The 17,241-nt window shown below is 41.7% G+C and overlaps 1 protein-coding gene across 1 annotated transcript in view; it reads left to right on the forward strand.

Annotated features, from left to right (window-relative positions):
* Positions 1-17,241, forward strand: part of NSMCE2 (non-SMC element 2, MMS21 homolog (S. cerevisiae)) — a 214,206-nt gene that overhangs the window by 190,519 nt on the left and 6,446 nt on the right. Inside the window, exons 5-6 of the mRNA XM_012660842.1 lie at positions 13,589-13,689; positions 14,078-14,184. Coding sequence (XP_012516296.1) covers positions 13,589-13,689; positions 14,078-14,184 — 208 coding nt within the window. The remainder of the gene's footprint in view (positions 1-13,588; positions 13,690-14,077; positions 14,185-17,241) is intronic.

Raw genomic sequence — 17,241 nt, forward strand, 5'->3', positions numbered from 1 at the left:
TTCAGAGAAGATACGTTTTAAAAGGTGCTCTGATGCCTGGCCGCTGCAGAGGAAGGGTCACTGCTCAGCAGTCATTCAGGTCTGCCTTGGACCCTGTCCACCCCCAACTTCCTCTCCCCCAGCCTTACTGTTCTCCACACGCCCCTGGTCTCTCTTGCCCATGGGCCTGGCATGAGCTCCCCGTGCCACTTGGAGCAGCCTTCCTCCTTGGGAGTCTACTGTGGAAGCTCACAGAATGTATCCCTCATATTTTAATGGCGCTCTCTGTGCCAACACTAGACTGTGAGTTCTTTTGATCGAGGACTCTGTCTTATTTATCCTGCTGTACGTAGGACCTACTACGCGTGATAGACGCTCAGTTAATAGTGGTGGGCAGGTGGGTGGAAGAGGAAGCAGCAAGCAAGCTTCTGTGTAGCTTACGTTCTAGGAGGCCTTTGACTAGTAATAATCCTGGAAAAATATCAAGTAATACAGAAAACCTGCCTTTCAAATGCTTTTATTCCCTATTGTACTATAATGGACATAATGGGGCATTTGTACATATCACTGGAGCGGCTGCCTTTAGGTCCCTCCCTGAGAGCGCTGCAGTGGCCCCTGCGCTTCCTCTCACGTTTGTCTGTGTTCATCTTAACTCCGTTTCCTCCAGGATTCCTCCCAGTGCCACTGTCCCTCTCGCAGTCATTTTAAGAACTGCCCCCCCGCCCCGTGAGTTCCCATGCCACCTAAGCTCACCTCTCTCCTGGTGTTGTGACACTGTGTCATGGGTTTCCTTGTCTGTTTCGATGCCTCTGAGCCTAGGGAACAGCAGGTGGTCAGCAGACATTTACCAAATGAAAGTTGCATGAGTCATACCTTGGGCTTCTAAATGAGGAAGAGAAAATAAATTTTCTTTAAATTTTGTTCCTGATCCTAGGAAACCATGAGCCTCCAACCCTGTAGTTTTTTAATACAACATGACGTGCACTCATATTTAGGGCTACAAGTTTCAGTTATCCAACCCCTGCGAAAATGCTGCTCAGCTGTCATTGTGAAACTGGGTTAAAATTCGAAAGCCAATGCTTTTTACCATTTACTGACAATGGTTAATTAAGTTTCATAGCCATCTTTGTGTTAATTTTGAAAAATAAAGTAACTGAATTATTTCTCAAAAATAAGAGAAACAAGTCCTATTTTTAGTATTCCTTTCTTTTCTATAAATCTGTTGTAAATTGAAGCATGTTTGACTGTATTTTCCTTCTTCTTCCTTACTTGCTCTTGATTTGCCATTTTGATCTCCTTAGATGTTGAATCATATTTTTTGAAATGGAATAGTCACGGGCTTTTTTATCATTAGCTATTTTACTATTTAATTTAGAACAAAGAACAGAGTGATAAAATTAGATACAAGAGACCTCTATGTGTCATCAAGTAACCTAGTCTACTTTTGGTAACAAAAATAAAATTCTCCTTAAATAATTGCTAGCTCATTTTGAACCAACTTTGCTCAGATGAATGGCCTTCTGTCTGTGTGAAGAGTATGAGAAACTCATCTCTCCCTTACAAAGTTTTGCCTGACAGTTAAAATTTTCCTTTTTCTAATTTCATTCCACTGCTCCTAATTATGACCCCAATCATTAGTGTGCTAATTACATCTCCTGCATAATTTCTCTGCCTCCTTGATGTTCACTCTTCGTTTATTTTTAGCCTGCCTCCTTTATTTGCTCCTAATTCCCTGCTTCCCTCTTCCTTCCCTGGGCTTGTGGTCACAGGCCTCAAAGTGAGACAGAGGCTTCCCCAATCACTGTGACAATCGCCTCTCCATGTTTTTTATTTTTTATTTTTTTTCTTTTGTCTTGAGAGACTTTTTAGCTAAGGAAGAAAATTGTAGTTGGAGGAATTGGGGAGCTATAACACAGCCTCGTCCTCTGCGATGCTGGGGGTGTGTGCTCACCGCTTGGTGCCGGCTCAGTACTTCCTGCACGGCCCAGATGAGATCCATGCTCGGGGCTGCACGTGTGGCTACACCCCGACAGCATCATCTTCATTATGTGCTCAGAAGGGTCATTGTCTGGGATCTTTTTATCTTCCTATACAGCTCCTAAAGCAAGTTTAAAGAGCCTTTTTCTTCTTACTGGGGAATCTAGAGATGAATAAAATCCATCCCTATCCTTGTGCAGCGGACAGATTGGTGGGTAAACAGCTACATAAACAGATGAGTACGAATGATGTGTTTGATGTGTTAAGTGCCCAGGATGGAGGGGTTGGAGGGGAGACCCCTGGAACTCTGGGAAGCTTTCCAAGAGCAAGGCGGTGGCCTTGGTAAAATGGCCTCCTGGGCTGCTTCTCAGTTCTCTGCACTTCTCTGTGGCACAGCCTAGGCAACTGGCCATCACGGCCCGTCAGTTCCACCTGTCCTCATTGATAATTGTCACCGGTCCTGGAATACATGAGCTTTCAGTGAGAAAGAACATCTGTCCCTCTTGACATCTTGGATGTGGATAAGAAAAAGAATAAATGTTCCATGCTAAACATACTGTCAAGCACTGTGAATGTCATAAAGGAGGAAGTTTTAAAAGTGTGATTTCTCCATGTTTACAAAACGAACAAATGACTCAGATCTATTGTACACATTCACAAGAGCTATGTCCTAAGCTGATCCTGATTTTGAAGTCATGTGTCTTCCTTTGCATGTGGGGAAGGTTTTGAGGAGGATGGAAAGGGGATGAGGTGGGGGCGAAGAAGGAAGGCTTAGGGACGAGGACTCTGTTCCAGGGCATTGACTCCGTGGTGCCCTCCCTTGGGCTCTGTGGGACTGAAGAGTTCTCTCATCCTTTAGCTCCTTCCTTCATCCACCCTCCTTTCCTCCCTCTCACTCACTTTCATTTTATTCCTTCCTTCCAGCCAGCAGGATTTTTTTGTCTGGGGTATGTTTCCTGTTAGGCTGTTAGGCTAACTTCAGACAAGACCCTGAAAACTGAAAGCAGATGTCATTGCAGCCCAGAGAATCGTGGATCCCTTACTTTGGAAGTTCGGGCAGCCCTGCCCTGATTGGCTCTGACCACTTGCCAGGCTGCAGAGCTGAACTACGTTTGGGGGCTTCACCGACATTGTTATTGACAGGATTGTTAAGCCCCACTGGATTTGCATCCTCAGGCTTCGACCTTTTAAAATTTCTTCCATTTTGAATATACTTTTGGGATTGTTCTCTTGCCTGTTTTTTAAAACATGGGTACAGTGTACTACTATAAAAAATAATTTTTAAATGGATCAAATGTAAATCTTGATACTATTATTAAATAAATGCATGTAAAAAGGGAAAATAAGCATGTTTAATGAATACTAAGATTCTGTAGCATTTTGTAATTACCATGCTGTGTAAATCCTAAGGAGTAACATATTGGATTAAATTTGGGGTCAGTGGGAGGGAATGTGCTCCAGCGATTAGAGTCTCAGGACAGTGCTGATGCTGACAGATGTGACGAGCTCTGCCACCCCCTGTGCTCACTCAGTGACACAGGTACTTCCTCCTTCACTGGGCTTTATCCCAAAATAGCCATCTTTAGTGGTTCGTTACCTTTCATCCTTTGAGGATTTGAGAAGCTTTACAAAACAAATTATGATATTAGGGCTGGCTTTATTCTGTTATTAAAGTCTCACATTCTAGACAGGCATTTCATTATTGTTTTGTCTAGAGCTCCGAAATTAGAGGAGACAGAAGAGAACATATTATATAAATTAAATTGTGATGTATTACTTTATAGGGGATCTGAGAAGTTTGAAATACTGTAACTGCTTTTAGGATAATGCATCTAGAAAATATCAGGGATTGAAATGGTATCATAGCCTCGTCTTACTCAAAAGTGGAACGTTGCAGTTTTAAGGTTGAGCAATTGAAAGTCTTCAAGTTCCGTTTTCAAATATTGTGATCTCTGGACTTTATTTCATCATTTGTTTCAGTTTGACAAATAGAATAAACAAATTTGTTCATCCTCATCGCCATCAGTTCTACTTACCTCATACGTACTACTTGATCTCGTGAAAAATACTAAGTATAAAAAGCTCAAGCTAAATAACTGTCTCCAAAAATCTCAGAAATTATCCTTGATTCTCTGCTACCAGTTCACATGTACAGTAGTTACGTCATCTGGACATGATGGACTATATGACATTTCATCATATATTCTTTCAGGCTTTTTACTATATACAATTTTTTAAATAAATCATACTACATATAGTTTTAATTCAAGTTTTATCACCTCATGTTATGAGCATTTCCCCATGTTAAAGATTGTTTTTAATAACTATCAGATTTTGTGAATGGTAATGCCACAGTTTCTTAAATTCTCAGTCTGCCACATCTCTATATTTCTCCAATGTTTCTCTATTATAAAACTGCTGAATGTCACTACATGTGTACTCTGTTCCACATTGGAAATTCAACAAACTTAAAACGATGTACGTGTTTTTGGTAACTGGTTATTCCTGTACTTTCCTGTGGACGTAGATGGTTTGGAGCAAGAGAATAATCAGAAATGACCTAAAGACATAATGTGGAGTAGTTTATTTCTTGGAATATGGCCTACATCATCTTGCTCTTTAGTAATTTTCCTTTGTACAGAAGTGGAACACAGAATGTCCAGTGATGTGACCAAGATAGTGCAATACGGCTCCCTTTCTGAAAAACTAGTAATTAGATCAAGGACCAAATTGCCTTATTCTAAAATGTTTGCCTTCAAAACAGTCTTCTTCACCATTTTCATCTTCTTGTTGTGGCAAATTTATATGTAATAGGATTCAAAGCATTCTCTTGTTTCAGTAAGCACTCATTCAAGCATTTATTGATTCCTATACTTCGCCTGGCTCCCTGAGAATATGAATATGAATAAGACAGAGTCTGTTCCCTTAAGGAATCCACAGTCTGGTAGGGAAGACAGAGACGTGAATAGATGATCACAGTGTGTTCTAAAGGTAGCCGGGAGGCCTAAGGAGGAATCACCTCTGCTTTGGAAGTTCACAGAAGAAATACTTGAATTGAGTCTTGAAGGGTGGGCACAGATTGCTAGGTGAAGCGATAGCAGAAGCACAGAATAGCAGGGCAGATTGGGGTGGACTGTAATTAGTTTGGGGAGGGTATGGGGGATGGGATTGAGGTGGATGGGAGCAGGAGATGATGATACTCTGGGCCGGCGAATGGAGTCTGCTGTCATGCTTAGGAGGCCATGGTTTAGAAAGGTGACCAGCTGGAGTGGGAAGAATAGACTGGGGAGACTGGGGCAGAGAGAAGAATAAAGAACTTTTATTCTGCGGGCTGAAAGTAGGACAGCAGCAGTGAGAATAAAGAGGAGGAGACAGAGTCAGGATAGATTAAAGATGGAGAATGGAGCCACTTGAGTAGTCTGTCTTGGGTTACCCGCATAGGTGGTATTTACAACCCTTTAAAATAAGAAAATATAAGAAGATGAGCCCAAAGGAAGTTTCTTATCTTCTGATCTTCACTTGCTTCAGACTTTACTGTGGATGTAGATAATTGGAAGTTGTAGACCTTCTCGTGCTAATCCGACCTTTCCTATTATGTGGTTTTCTAATTCATTGTGCAGAACACAGAAATAGAACATGTGCATTAGATTTCCTGCTTTTGCTTGGTGACCTACAGTTGGTCATTAAACCTTATAAGAAGTAGTAAATGTAAGTACTGAGTTTGGGGATATTTTCAGGATTTATTGGCTCGAAATGGATATTGTCTGACCAAATCTCAACTGACGTGACTGTGCTGGTTTTTAATTGTTTTAAAACCCTAATACTTTGGCAGTATTTACTAGGTGGAGGCAAATTCATACATGATGTCAGCTGAAGATGAAGGACATGTCTAAAATAAAAGTAGATAAATTAACAAGTGCACGATAGTATAAAAGGGTATTATCTTATTAAAATGTCAGCTCATTTGGAGGAAACTCTTTATTCAGTTTACTTGCAACATCTTCAGAGCAGTGTGTCGAAAGAGCCATGGAAGTGGGAACGTACAGCAAATTGAAGATGTTGATAGTGCTGTGTCAGCTGCTATGACTTGCTATTTGCCAGGCACCGTTCTAAGAACTTTTCATACAGTCATTCACTTGATCCTTATACAGCACTGTGAAGTAAATACCATTATATTAGCTCCATGTCACAGCTGAGATGACTGAGGCAAAGACAGTGGAGTAACTTGCCCAGGAGCACCCAGCTAATAAAGTGATAGAACCAGGCAAATCCAAACAGGCTGTTTGCAGAGCCGTGTTCCTATATACCGTAATCCTCATTGCCTTACCACACCTCCCTAGAGAGCCTGGCTTAGTCATCGCCTTCTCCAGGAGGTCACCTTGATTCTTCACCTTATCTCCAAAGATACATTTGTACTTTATACAAAACACATATATTTCACTCGTCACACAGAATGTAAGTATTCGAATCCATCTATCCTTCCAGACCCAATCTTAGTCCTCTTTATAACCACAGCTGGCATTTGGTGTGGTGCTTGGACCAGAGCAAGAGTTCAATAAATGTAAGTCCAGTTGAGTTGGCTTGCTTGAACACACAGTGCTTTTCCTCAAGGAGCGTCGGTGTATCTGGAAAAGAACTTCCATTCACATGAAACGATTAACTAAAGAGAAAATTTAAGCTAAGAGAGTATAGTATAGACAGTGGGTATATGGGATTTCAAAGAAAGGAGAGCAGCTCTAGAGAATGGGTTGGGTTGGACAGAGATAGTTTCTCCAGGTACATGAATCTGAGATGCAGGTAGATTATAGCTAAGAGAAAAAAGGGAGGAAGAACATTGACCAGAATGTTGACCTGAGGTGGTGATGAATGAAATGCTCACTTTTAAGGGGGCAGCAGAGTTGTATTAGAAATGAAAGTTGAAAGATCCTCCTCATTGACCTATATCAGACATCAGCTCCTCAGAGAGACTGACCCTGTTCTATCTAGGGACCCTCTTTCCACAGTATCTTGGATATACTTAGCCCTCCAAGACCACTTTGCTTTGTATGTATCTGTTCTATGTGATTGTTTTTTGCCAATACTAAGCATAATGTCTGGTATATAATAGTGGTAAAAGTAATAACAATAACCATTTACAATTACAGAAGTATATAACATTGATTATAACATTTATTGGATCCTTACTGTGTTCTGGACATTGTTCTGATTGTATTGTATTAACCTATGTTCATTGAATATTTTTGTTGAAATGTATGTTTCTTGTATTTTGCCATCCTGTGAGGGAAGTAACATCTAGGTAATCATCGATTGTGTAGGCCCTATCTGAGCACGACCTGCCGCTTAATTCTGCAAAAGCTGTTCACACACAGCAGAGTCTTAGCTAGTGCCAGGGAGTGTTGGAAACTAGGATGCAGTTCCTTTGAGAAAGGAAATAGTAGCTTGGTCCAACCAAACAGGTGACATTCAGGACAGGCCACCAGGCCCAGGAAGAAACCGAGATACAAAGCTGGACACCCAAGAGTACCATAGAGTGGAGCTCAAAGCAAAGCAGAGCACACACACACAGCCCTTAATTCCAAGCCAAAGGGATCGAGCCTGCTGACATACTTCTTTTTCCACTTAGAGTCTAAGATGCATCTGAGTTCATAGGTGGGATCACTGGTAGCCCCAGCTGTAGGTTATTAAGTAGGAGAAACAAATCACGAGTTGGCACAGACACATATGTACACACTGTAACTAGAGTTTCAAACTTGGAATCAATGTGCTTTTGTACATTAGGGTGGCCCCAAAATCTTCCGTGCACCTTCTCAGCCTCTGCAAATACACAGTCCTTAGAATAGTGCAAGTAAAATAATCTGGGCAGTCTAATAAGTATTTCAAGCAGGCAACAAATATTTGTAAAGTATTTTCTTCATGTGCTACTAGTTTCAAGAGAAAAATGCTTTTAGAAAAATGTTGAGGCTTAATGGAAGCACATAGCAATCAACTTTTATTCCCAGCTGGCATGAAACTTTCTAACTGGTAGCCAAATTTGGGATGCCTGAATACAGACAAGTGACTAATACTAGGGCTGTGTGTGGCCAGGACCAAATGTATTTTCTGACCACAAGACCATGTCTGGATTCTCCTTTGTAATTACCACACGGCCGACTGTAATTGTAAAACTTATATTTACTTCCTGCCTTTGACATGTAATTCGGGGTCCAAGGCTGCACCCCACACGAGAGTGTTCTGTTATTTGACTAAAACCTCTAAAATCATCATTGTGTAAGGGTGTGTGTATGTGTTTGTGCTGCCACGTCTGCTAAATATGTTAAGTGTAATCTTGTGAAAAATATGCCCACTCCTGCCTTGTTGGATGGAGCACTTTACTTGTCAAATGTTTATTGAACACATACTACTGTATGCCAAGGACTGTTCTGGACTCTGGGAAACATCAGTGAACAAGACAACAAAGGCCCTGCTTTTCTGGAAGAGAACGAGGGAGTGGGGAGGGAGGGACGGAAGGCAGACAGGAAAATAGTGCTTAGGACATGTGCTATGCAGAGAGCCGCAACAGAGTGATGCGCTAGAGAAAGTCTGCCTTGGCTTCTTTAGTTTAGGGTGTCCAAGAAGGCCTCTCCAAAGAGATGACATTTAAACTGACATTTTAAAATGACAAGAAGAAGTAGGATGAGCAAGAGCAGGAGGAAGAACATTCTAGGCAGGTTAGTGTAAAGGCCCAAAGATACTAGGAGCTTGGCATGCTCTAGAAACAGAGAAAAGGCCAGTGTACCTAGAGCATGAGGGTTGACAGGGAGACTGATCAGAGAGGTTGTCCAGGCAAGGTCTCGCAGGGCAGGGCAGGCCACTGCAGGAAGCAGGCATAGGCGGGTTGTGGCCCTTGTCAAAGCAGGGTCACTGGTGCAGAGGCAGCTGCAGAGGTCCAGGCAGGAGGCGGTAGTGGTTCGGACTGAGGGGCGCAGGAGAGAATGAGAGAAGGGGCTGGATGTGGAATATGGTTTAGAACCAGAGTCGACACAACCTGGCAGTGGATTGGACGAGAGGAATGAAGAAAAGGAAATTACAAAGAGTGATTCCAAAGACGAGCTTCAGGCAACTGTGTGGATGGTGACTGAGATGCGGAGGACAGTAGACAGAGCTGTTGGACTTTGCACTCACGGACACAACCGAGTAACCTTGAACCTACGTCTCGGGGTGCAATAAATGCCCTCACCACCACCACCCCCCAACTTTACATCACTGAGGCATATTTATAGACCTTTGGAAATACTAATTCAAGCATTGCCGTGGCTTCTCCTTCCTTTTGGTCTTCATTTCTGACATCAAAAAAAATCACATCCAAGTTACCTAACTCACACCCTGCTACATGTCTTGTGAGTGCTCTGTAAATGCTAGTTCTTGACCAGGCTTCCCTCCTCAGCACAGCACTGGGGTGCCCTGGGCCCAGGTATCGGGACGTACAGTGTGGGTCCGAGATCTGCCCATCAGTCAGGAGTTGACAGCTGGCATATGCTTCTAACAACATACCTCACACATATATATATATATAATATACATATAATGTGACTAGTTTGTTTTTCTGTTTGTAATCACGAAAATTATTGTGATCTCTTTAATAAAGATTAAACTGATTTAATCCAATTGTTTCTTGTTTATAAGGCAGATATTTTCTACATTTGCCTTAAAAATACCATGGGGCTTAAATTTTCTTGTTTATACAATGAGAATAACAATACAGTCATTGTTCATGAGTAGTGTTTTGTGAGGATTAAATGAAATAATGTCTATAAAGTGCTTAGCACAGTAGCTGCTATATAACATTCAGTAAACTCGAGGTATTATTATTATTAATGAAATAATAATTTGGGGGCCAGGGGGGCTCCCAGAACCAATACACTGATTTTAGTATTCAAATGAACCAGTCCAAGAAAATAAGGCAACACACTGATTTATTAAATTCCTGCATGACATTTGGACAAAACCTACAATTTGTTTGGATCTCAATTTTCTCAAGTAAATGAAAGACTTAGGATAGATAACCTCAGTTTTAAAACTGTGATTTTAGTAGATGATCTATATTTTCTCTCCAATCTTCCTCTTACCAAGTAAAACTTACACAAAGTTTTGTCTTTGGGTCAATTAACTCAGCATAAGTGATATTTATTGCCAGATATGACCTTTCGTTAGCGCACTGGAGACTCCCAATGCTAATGTCAATTTCTATAAATATAGATTTAGGGTGAGGAAATGTTCTGTCTCTAGAGACGTTTAGTTATTGAGAATCTTTCTCTTTTTAGACTCTTGGTTTGCGGGCTCTTACTCACTGGTGGCATTCTTCCCAGTCTCACTTTTGTTACCTTCTTCTTTTGTGATCACTGCTACAGTTTCGAAGTTCCCCACTCAGCCTTCCCTAGTGGTTGGCATTGCATTTGAGTAATGCTTTCTTACTTCCTCTACCTTTTGAAATTTAAAAACAGAAAATAACAAACAAACCCACATCAGCTGAACTCTGTTATACATCTTAACGGATTTTCTGTTGTATTCCACAGTATAACATCTACAGTCACAAATCTGCCATCGGTTCAGAATAAACCCTGTAAGAAATGTCGAAGAGCTACTTTTATTTTGGCTGTCAAACACACGATCAGAAATGGGAGGCAGCAGCCCCCAGGAGGAGGCTTTTTCAATTTTATAGGTATCCTGGGGTTTTTTTTTGTTTTTTGTTTTTGTTTTTGAGACAGAGTCTTGCTCTGTTGCCCGGGCTAGAGTGCCGTGGTGTCAGCCTATCTCACAGCAACCTCAAACTCCTGGGCTCAAGCGATCCTTCTGCCTCAGCCTCCCAAGTAGCTGGGACTACAGGCGCATACCACCACGCCCGGCTAAATTTTTCTATTTTTAGTTACTCGGCTAATTTTTTTTCTATTTTTTAGTAGAAACAGGGTGTTGTTCTTGCTCAGGCTGGTCTTGAACTCCTGAGCTCGGAGCCATCCTCCCATCTCGGCCTCCCAGAGTGCTAGGATTATAGGCGTGAGCCACCACGCCCGGCCAGTTATCCTGTTTTGAAGCCAATAAATGGTTTTCAAGGTCTCATACATTTTTATAGGTCCCTGAAAAACTGGAAGGCCTAAGGCACGGTACCTTATTGTCCAATGGTTAAAAATGCTCTGCCTGGGAAGTCCTGAGCCCTGAGGTCTTCATTCTTGCCTTCCTCAAAGAATGAGAGCTGGTTTGGTGGACAGTGGATAGCACGCTGCTGGCATACAAATAGCACAAGTCCACTGAAAGAAAGTGAAATCCCTACCAAAAAACAGAGGCAGAAGGGAGGCCGAGGGCTGGGCTGGGCTGAACTGGGCTGGGCTGAGCTGGGCTGAGCTGAACTTGGAGGCAGAAGGAAGCCCTGAGTTCCAGCCATTAATTCACTGGGTAGCCTTGAAGAAGAGCTCCATGGCCCTCTTTCTGTACCCATTACAGGTAGAGCATCCCTAATGATGCCAACATGATGCCACATGTAGAAAATCCCACACCTTACCTCATGTAATGGGTGCACAAAATTATTAAAAATACCGTATAGGCCAGGCGCGGTGGCGTGTGCTTGTAGTCCCAGCTACCCGGGAGGCTAAGGCAGGAGGATCGCTTGAGCCCAGAAGTTTGAGGTTGCTGTGAGCTAGGCTGACACCACAGCACTCTAGCCAGGGCAACAGAGTGAGACTCTGTCTCAAAAAAAAAAAAAAGAAACAAAAAAAAAATACTGTATAAAATACCTCAGACTATGTGTATAAGTTGCATATGAAACATAAATGAATTTCATCTCATTATATATATGCAAATATTCAAAAATCAAAAAAAAGTCCAAAATACTTCCCAAGCATTTTGCATAAGGGATACTCAACCTTGTGGTACCTTTGTAGATAGATAGTGGAGACCCAAAGTCATCAGTTCTTTGGAGCTGAAATATATGCCTAACCATCTGAACCAGACACAAGGGTTTCCTTCTCACATATTAAAAGGAAAGCAGGCTGGGCGTAGTGGCTCACGCCTGTAATCCCAGCACTTTGGGAGGCCAAGGCAGAAGGATCACTTGAGGCCAGGAGTTTGAGACCAGCCTGGGCAATAGCAAGACCCCATCTCTACAAAGAATTAAAAAAAATTAGCAGGGCGTATTGATTCGTGCCTGTAGTCCAGCTACTCAGGAGGCTGAACCGGGAAGATCTCTCAAGCCCAGGAGTTTGAGGCTGCAGTAAGCTGTGATCGTGCCACTGGCACTCCAGCCTGGGCGACAGAGCGAGATCCTGTCTCGATAGAAAAAAAAAAGAAAGCCAAGGTAGATAAAGGAAAGCAGTTTTTATGTCTATATTATTTTGCCAAAACAGAAAGGAAGGGAAGGGAGAAGATAGTAGAGAAAGGAAAGGGCGGGAGAAGGAAGGACTTCACTGTCAACACTTATGTTTACAAAGCTATTGATCTTCGGCTTCTGTGCAAAATGACAAGTGTCCCTTCTCTGAGAGAAAGGCTTTCATGTGAGATACCCACTCCTATCGCATTCAGAAAGTGTCTGTCATGTGTTTTTTTCCCCAGTGAAGGGCAAGTAGGTTGTAATGAAAAGAACATAGGTGTCAGAAGCAGCTAGTGCCGTGTTTAAAGCCGGTTCAGCAGTTCGCCAAGGGCCAGGGATCCCTAGGGTTCTCCGAGAGCCTTTCAGGGTATCTTTAGGGTCAAAAACCATTTTCATGATAACAGTAAGATCTCATTTGCCTTTTTCACTCTCATTCTTTTCAGTAGTGAATTTTTCCAGAGGCTACACGACATGCAATATTGTAGCAGATCGAAAGCATACGCAGATACCAAAATGCAACTGTCTTCTGTAAAGCTGATCACTAAAGATATTTACACAAACGGAAAACAATGCCACTCTACTCACTATCTTTTTTTGGTTCCGGAAATATAATTACTTTTAATTTTTAAAATGTTTATGTTAACATGTAATGGGATTATCTTTAAATGAATTAATGAATACGTTTTTAAAATTCCTGCCTTAACGCCTAATATAAATATTATAAATATAACCCACAGAGAAAAAGCTCTTTGGGATCCTCAGTAATATCTAAAAGTGCAAAAGGATTCAAATCTGTGACTAAAAAGTTTGAGAACCCCTGAACTACCTAATAGTAATTACTGTTTATTGATTGTTTCCTTGTGCCATGAGTTGTACAAAGCACACCACAGTCTTCATCTAATGTTTGCAACAAAGCTATAAAGTAGAGGCTTTTAACTAGGGCACCTTGCTCGCCCAGCCTCTCCCCCTGGACATGAAGAGATAACCAGTTCAGTCGTCTGACTCCAAAGCCATACCCTCCGTCACTGGGCAGAACTCCCTCACGAATTAATTCTCTGTAACTTTGAAAAAGTCTTTTTTTTCTCTTCTGAGTTTCCTTATCAAAAATGGGCAGAATCAGGTACGCTGCAGTGTTCTCTAGAGAGCAAAAGAGGTAATATGCATCCAAGTGCCTAGGACAGGGTCTAACACCAAATGCACCCTGAGAGACGGGGAGCCTCTCTTCCTTCTATTCCTTCCTCGACTTTGGCGTGATGTTAGACCAAGGAGGCTCATCAACTCCCCTTTTTCCTCTAGATGGCCTTCAAGCTGACAGAGAGGCTGATGGAACAGAAGGAGTGGATGAAGATATGATTGTGACCCAAAGTCAGACCAACTTCATCTGCCCCATTACACAGGTACCGCTTCCTCCTCGTTCCCCTGAAAGAAAACACAATTCACAGAGGCCAAAAGCCTCCCGTTTGCTTTCTGGTTTGATTTCATGTTGGGAGTTAAGGAGGGAGGAAAGAAAAGTGATGAGGGTTGAAAAGTGTACATGGGAGGTTCTTGGGCTGGAAAGAGCTTTCAGTCAACCATGCCCATAGGACCTAGGGGTAAAGTCATAGCCCACAGGCCAAGTGACAGTGGTGCCACTGGTCTCCCTGCATTTCCTTATCTAAAGCCTGGTAATTATCTAAAGCCATGAGAATGGGAAAGTAAACATAGAAAGCTCAGGACTAGGCAAAAAACAGCTCCTGGAAGTTGATCATTATCATTCCTGAAAGCCTAACATCTCCTTGATTACAGCTGGAAATGAAGAAGCCAGTGAAAAATAAAGTGTGTGGCCACACCTATGAAGAAGAAGCCATTGTTCGCATGATTGAGTCCAAGCACAAGCGGAAGAAAAAGGCATGGTGAGTAGATACAGGAAAGGAAGCGGCGCCTTCCCTAGTGGTAGGCAGTCAGGGCGATGTGTTCACGCTAGAGGAAAAGACACTTAAGCGTCTCCCCCAAATTGCATTCACCTCCCAGATACTGTAAACATGGAAGCTGGCTTTCTGGAAAAACAATACATTAGGGAAAAATTAGTAATCTGTTCAGGAAGAAGCTGAAAGAACTTCAGCCACACCTTCAAAGCACAAGAAAAAAGAATTGGATTGAATTTTAATCATTAGATAACAGGATTTTTCATGAATTTGTGTTATTAAAAAATAGCCAAGGAACATAAAGAACTGTGATACTAAGACATTTTCTCCCTTTCATATGTGTGTGTGTGTGTATGTGTAACCCAAACAAAAAGGAATGGTAAATTTTTTTTGTTTCCTGTAATGCAGGTAATTTGTTTAAAAAATATTATTGAGTAAACATTTTAGGAATTCACATCTAGTGGTTTTCATGATTAAGATTTAATTGTCATGGAAAACTTTTCATATATTTAATTACTTAAATGACTTCCCAAAAAGCTTTAAGTAAATTTGTGGATAGCTGAAAATTTATTTTCAATAATTTGAATATTCAGTTTTTCAATGAGAAATTTCAATAATTTCAATGAGAAATTATTTTCTTAATTGGAAATTTTGCAGAATCTTTAAAATATATACATATTTTATGTATATCACCGCCTTTCCCCTTTCCCCACAACCACAGAGGACCATGGCCCTGTTCCTGTAATAACACAGAATCCTGAGTTAGCTGGACTGACTGGCTTTGACACAGTTTGGCATTTCTTGTGCTCTTATCACAGATTTGTTGCAGGAATGGAATTGCAGGTGTGACTAGTCCTCAATAGACTTCTGATAACAGTCGCTTTGATGTGTTCTTTGCTTCTCCATTGCCTGGACATTCGCTGGTCCAGAACTAGAATTGGAATTCCCCACCACTGGTCATCTGGGTGTGGACTTAGAGATAGGGTTTCTGAGACTGTAAATATCTTGATGGTCATTCAGTCAAGTAATTTACCCTATTTATTCTGGAAGAATAATGGTTTTGCAGCCTAATGGTCACAAAATGTAGAGTATCTGTAGTACATTTTTATCTGTTTTGAGTTACTTAGATTTGAAATGTTGGGCCAGGCACTGTGGCTCATGCCTGTAATCCCAGCACTTTGGGAGGCCCAGGCAGGAGGAGAGGATCATTTGAGGCCAGGAGTTTGAGACCAGACTGGACAACACAGCAAGACACCACCTCTAAAAAAAAAAAAACAAACAAAAACAGCCAGGTGTGGTGGCATGTGCCTGTAGTCCCAGCTACTCAGGAGGCTGAGCCAGGAGGATCACTTGAGCCCAGGAGTTCAAGGTTGCACTTGGATTGGGCCACTGCACTCCAGCCTAGGCAACAGAGTGAGACCCTGTTGGAAGGAAGGGAGGAAGGGAGGGAGAAAGAGAGAGAGGAAGGAAAGAGAAAGGAACGAAAGAAAGAGAGGGAGGGAGGGAAGGAAGGAAGGAAGGAGGGAGGAAGAAAAACAAGAAAAGAAATGTCTATAGTGAAACCTGTCATTTTCCCCTGTAAATATAATTTTCTTTGTTTCTGAACTTCCAAGCCTTCTAAGCAGAAAGGTGTTAAAATAATTGCTAAGAATAGATATTCCTAGTTAGTTCCGTTTCACAGCTCTTCTTTCTTCAGGTTTGTGATACTCTCTTTAGAGTTAGATTTGGAAAGGGCAGGTACCGATACAAAGCACGTTTCTCACCACAAATCCTAGGCAGGTGGCAGCACCTGCCAGAATAGGCATTGCATTTAGATGGACCTTCTTAATTACATACTTTGACTTTCTAATGCCCTTTTTGAATTGTACATGATATTTGGAAGCACTTGATAACACTTGTCATTTAGAAAAGGTTTTTTTTTCTGTCATACTGCCATAACTTGAGTGCCTAAAATTCTACAGATTCTCATAGCTTAATAATAATAACAATTAAGTCTCAATGGAAGAAGTCTGGGAGGCTGACAGAGAAGGTAGTAATTTTACTGGACCTTGAAAAATGAGGATTTCAGAGAATGGTGAATAGGAGTCTCCTAACCAAGAGCGTCACCCCATTCAGGCTCTGTTATATTTGGTGGATAGTAAGTACAGTTGCAGTTATTGTATATTTAGAGGGGGCTAGAAGGATGTTGTGGGCTGGGTGTGGTGGCTCATGACTTTAATCCCAATTACTTGGGAGGTTGAGGTGGGAGGATCACTTGAGGCCAGGAGTTCAAGGCCAGTCTGAGCAACATAGCAAGATTCCATCTCTATAAAAAAATGAAAAAAATTAGCTGGGCATGGTGGTGCACACCTGTAGTCCCAGCTACTCAAGAGGCTGAGCCAGGAGGATCATTTGAGCCTAAAAGTTCAAGGCTGCAGTGAGCTATGATGGTGCCACTGCACTCAAGACTGGGGGACATAGCAAGACCCCATCTCTGGGGAGGAAAAAAAAAAGGAAAGATGCAGTAGACAATAAAGATAGGAAAGTATAATAGTGGAGACAACATGGTGGCTCACACCTATAATCTCAACACTTTGGAGGCCGAGGTGGAAGGACAACTTGAGGCCAGGAGTTCGAGACCAGCCTGGGCAATTCAGTCAGACCTCATCTCTAATAAAAATAATAATAGTAAAGCAAAAAATTTTTTAAAGGATAGGAAAGTAAAGGTTCATTACAGGGTGTGTAAATGTCATGATTTCATTATTTTCCTCATCTATAAATCGATGGTAGTAGTGTAATTGCCTCATTGGTGTATTTGTAATTTAAATAAGATATATGTAAAGTACTTAAAGTACCTGGCACAGAGTAAGGCTTAGTACTTGTTATCCCGTCTTCATCATATTTAAACTTTAGCCACCACCATCATCATCACCATCACCATTCTTACCACCCTTACTCCATAGGGATGGAAGAAGATTACATTGAGGGAACAAGATGAGCCAACCTGGAGTTTAGGAAATTAGCAATAGCAATTCAAGGATGGATTAAAAAGGCATGAGGTGGGCC

The sequence above is a fragment of the Propithecus coquereli genome, unplaced genomic scaffold (assembly GCF_000956105.1).
Source record: "Propithecus coquereli isolate 6110/MARCELLA unplaced genomic scaffold, Pcoq_1.0 Scaffold68, whole genome shotgun sequence".
Taxonomy (NCBI): Eukaryota; Metazoa; Chordata; class Mammalia; order Primates; family Indriidae; genus Propithecus; species Propithecus coquereli.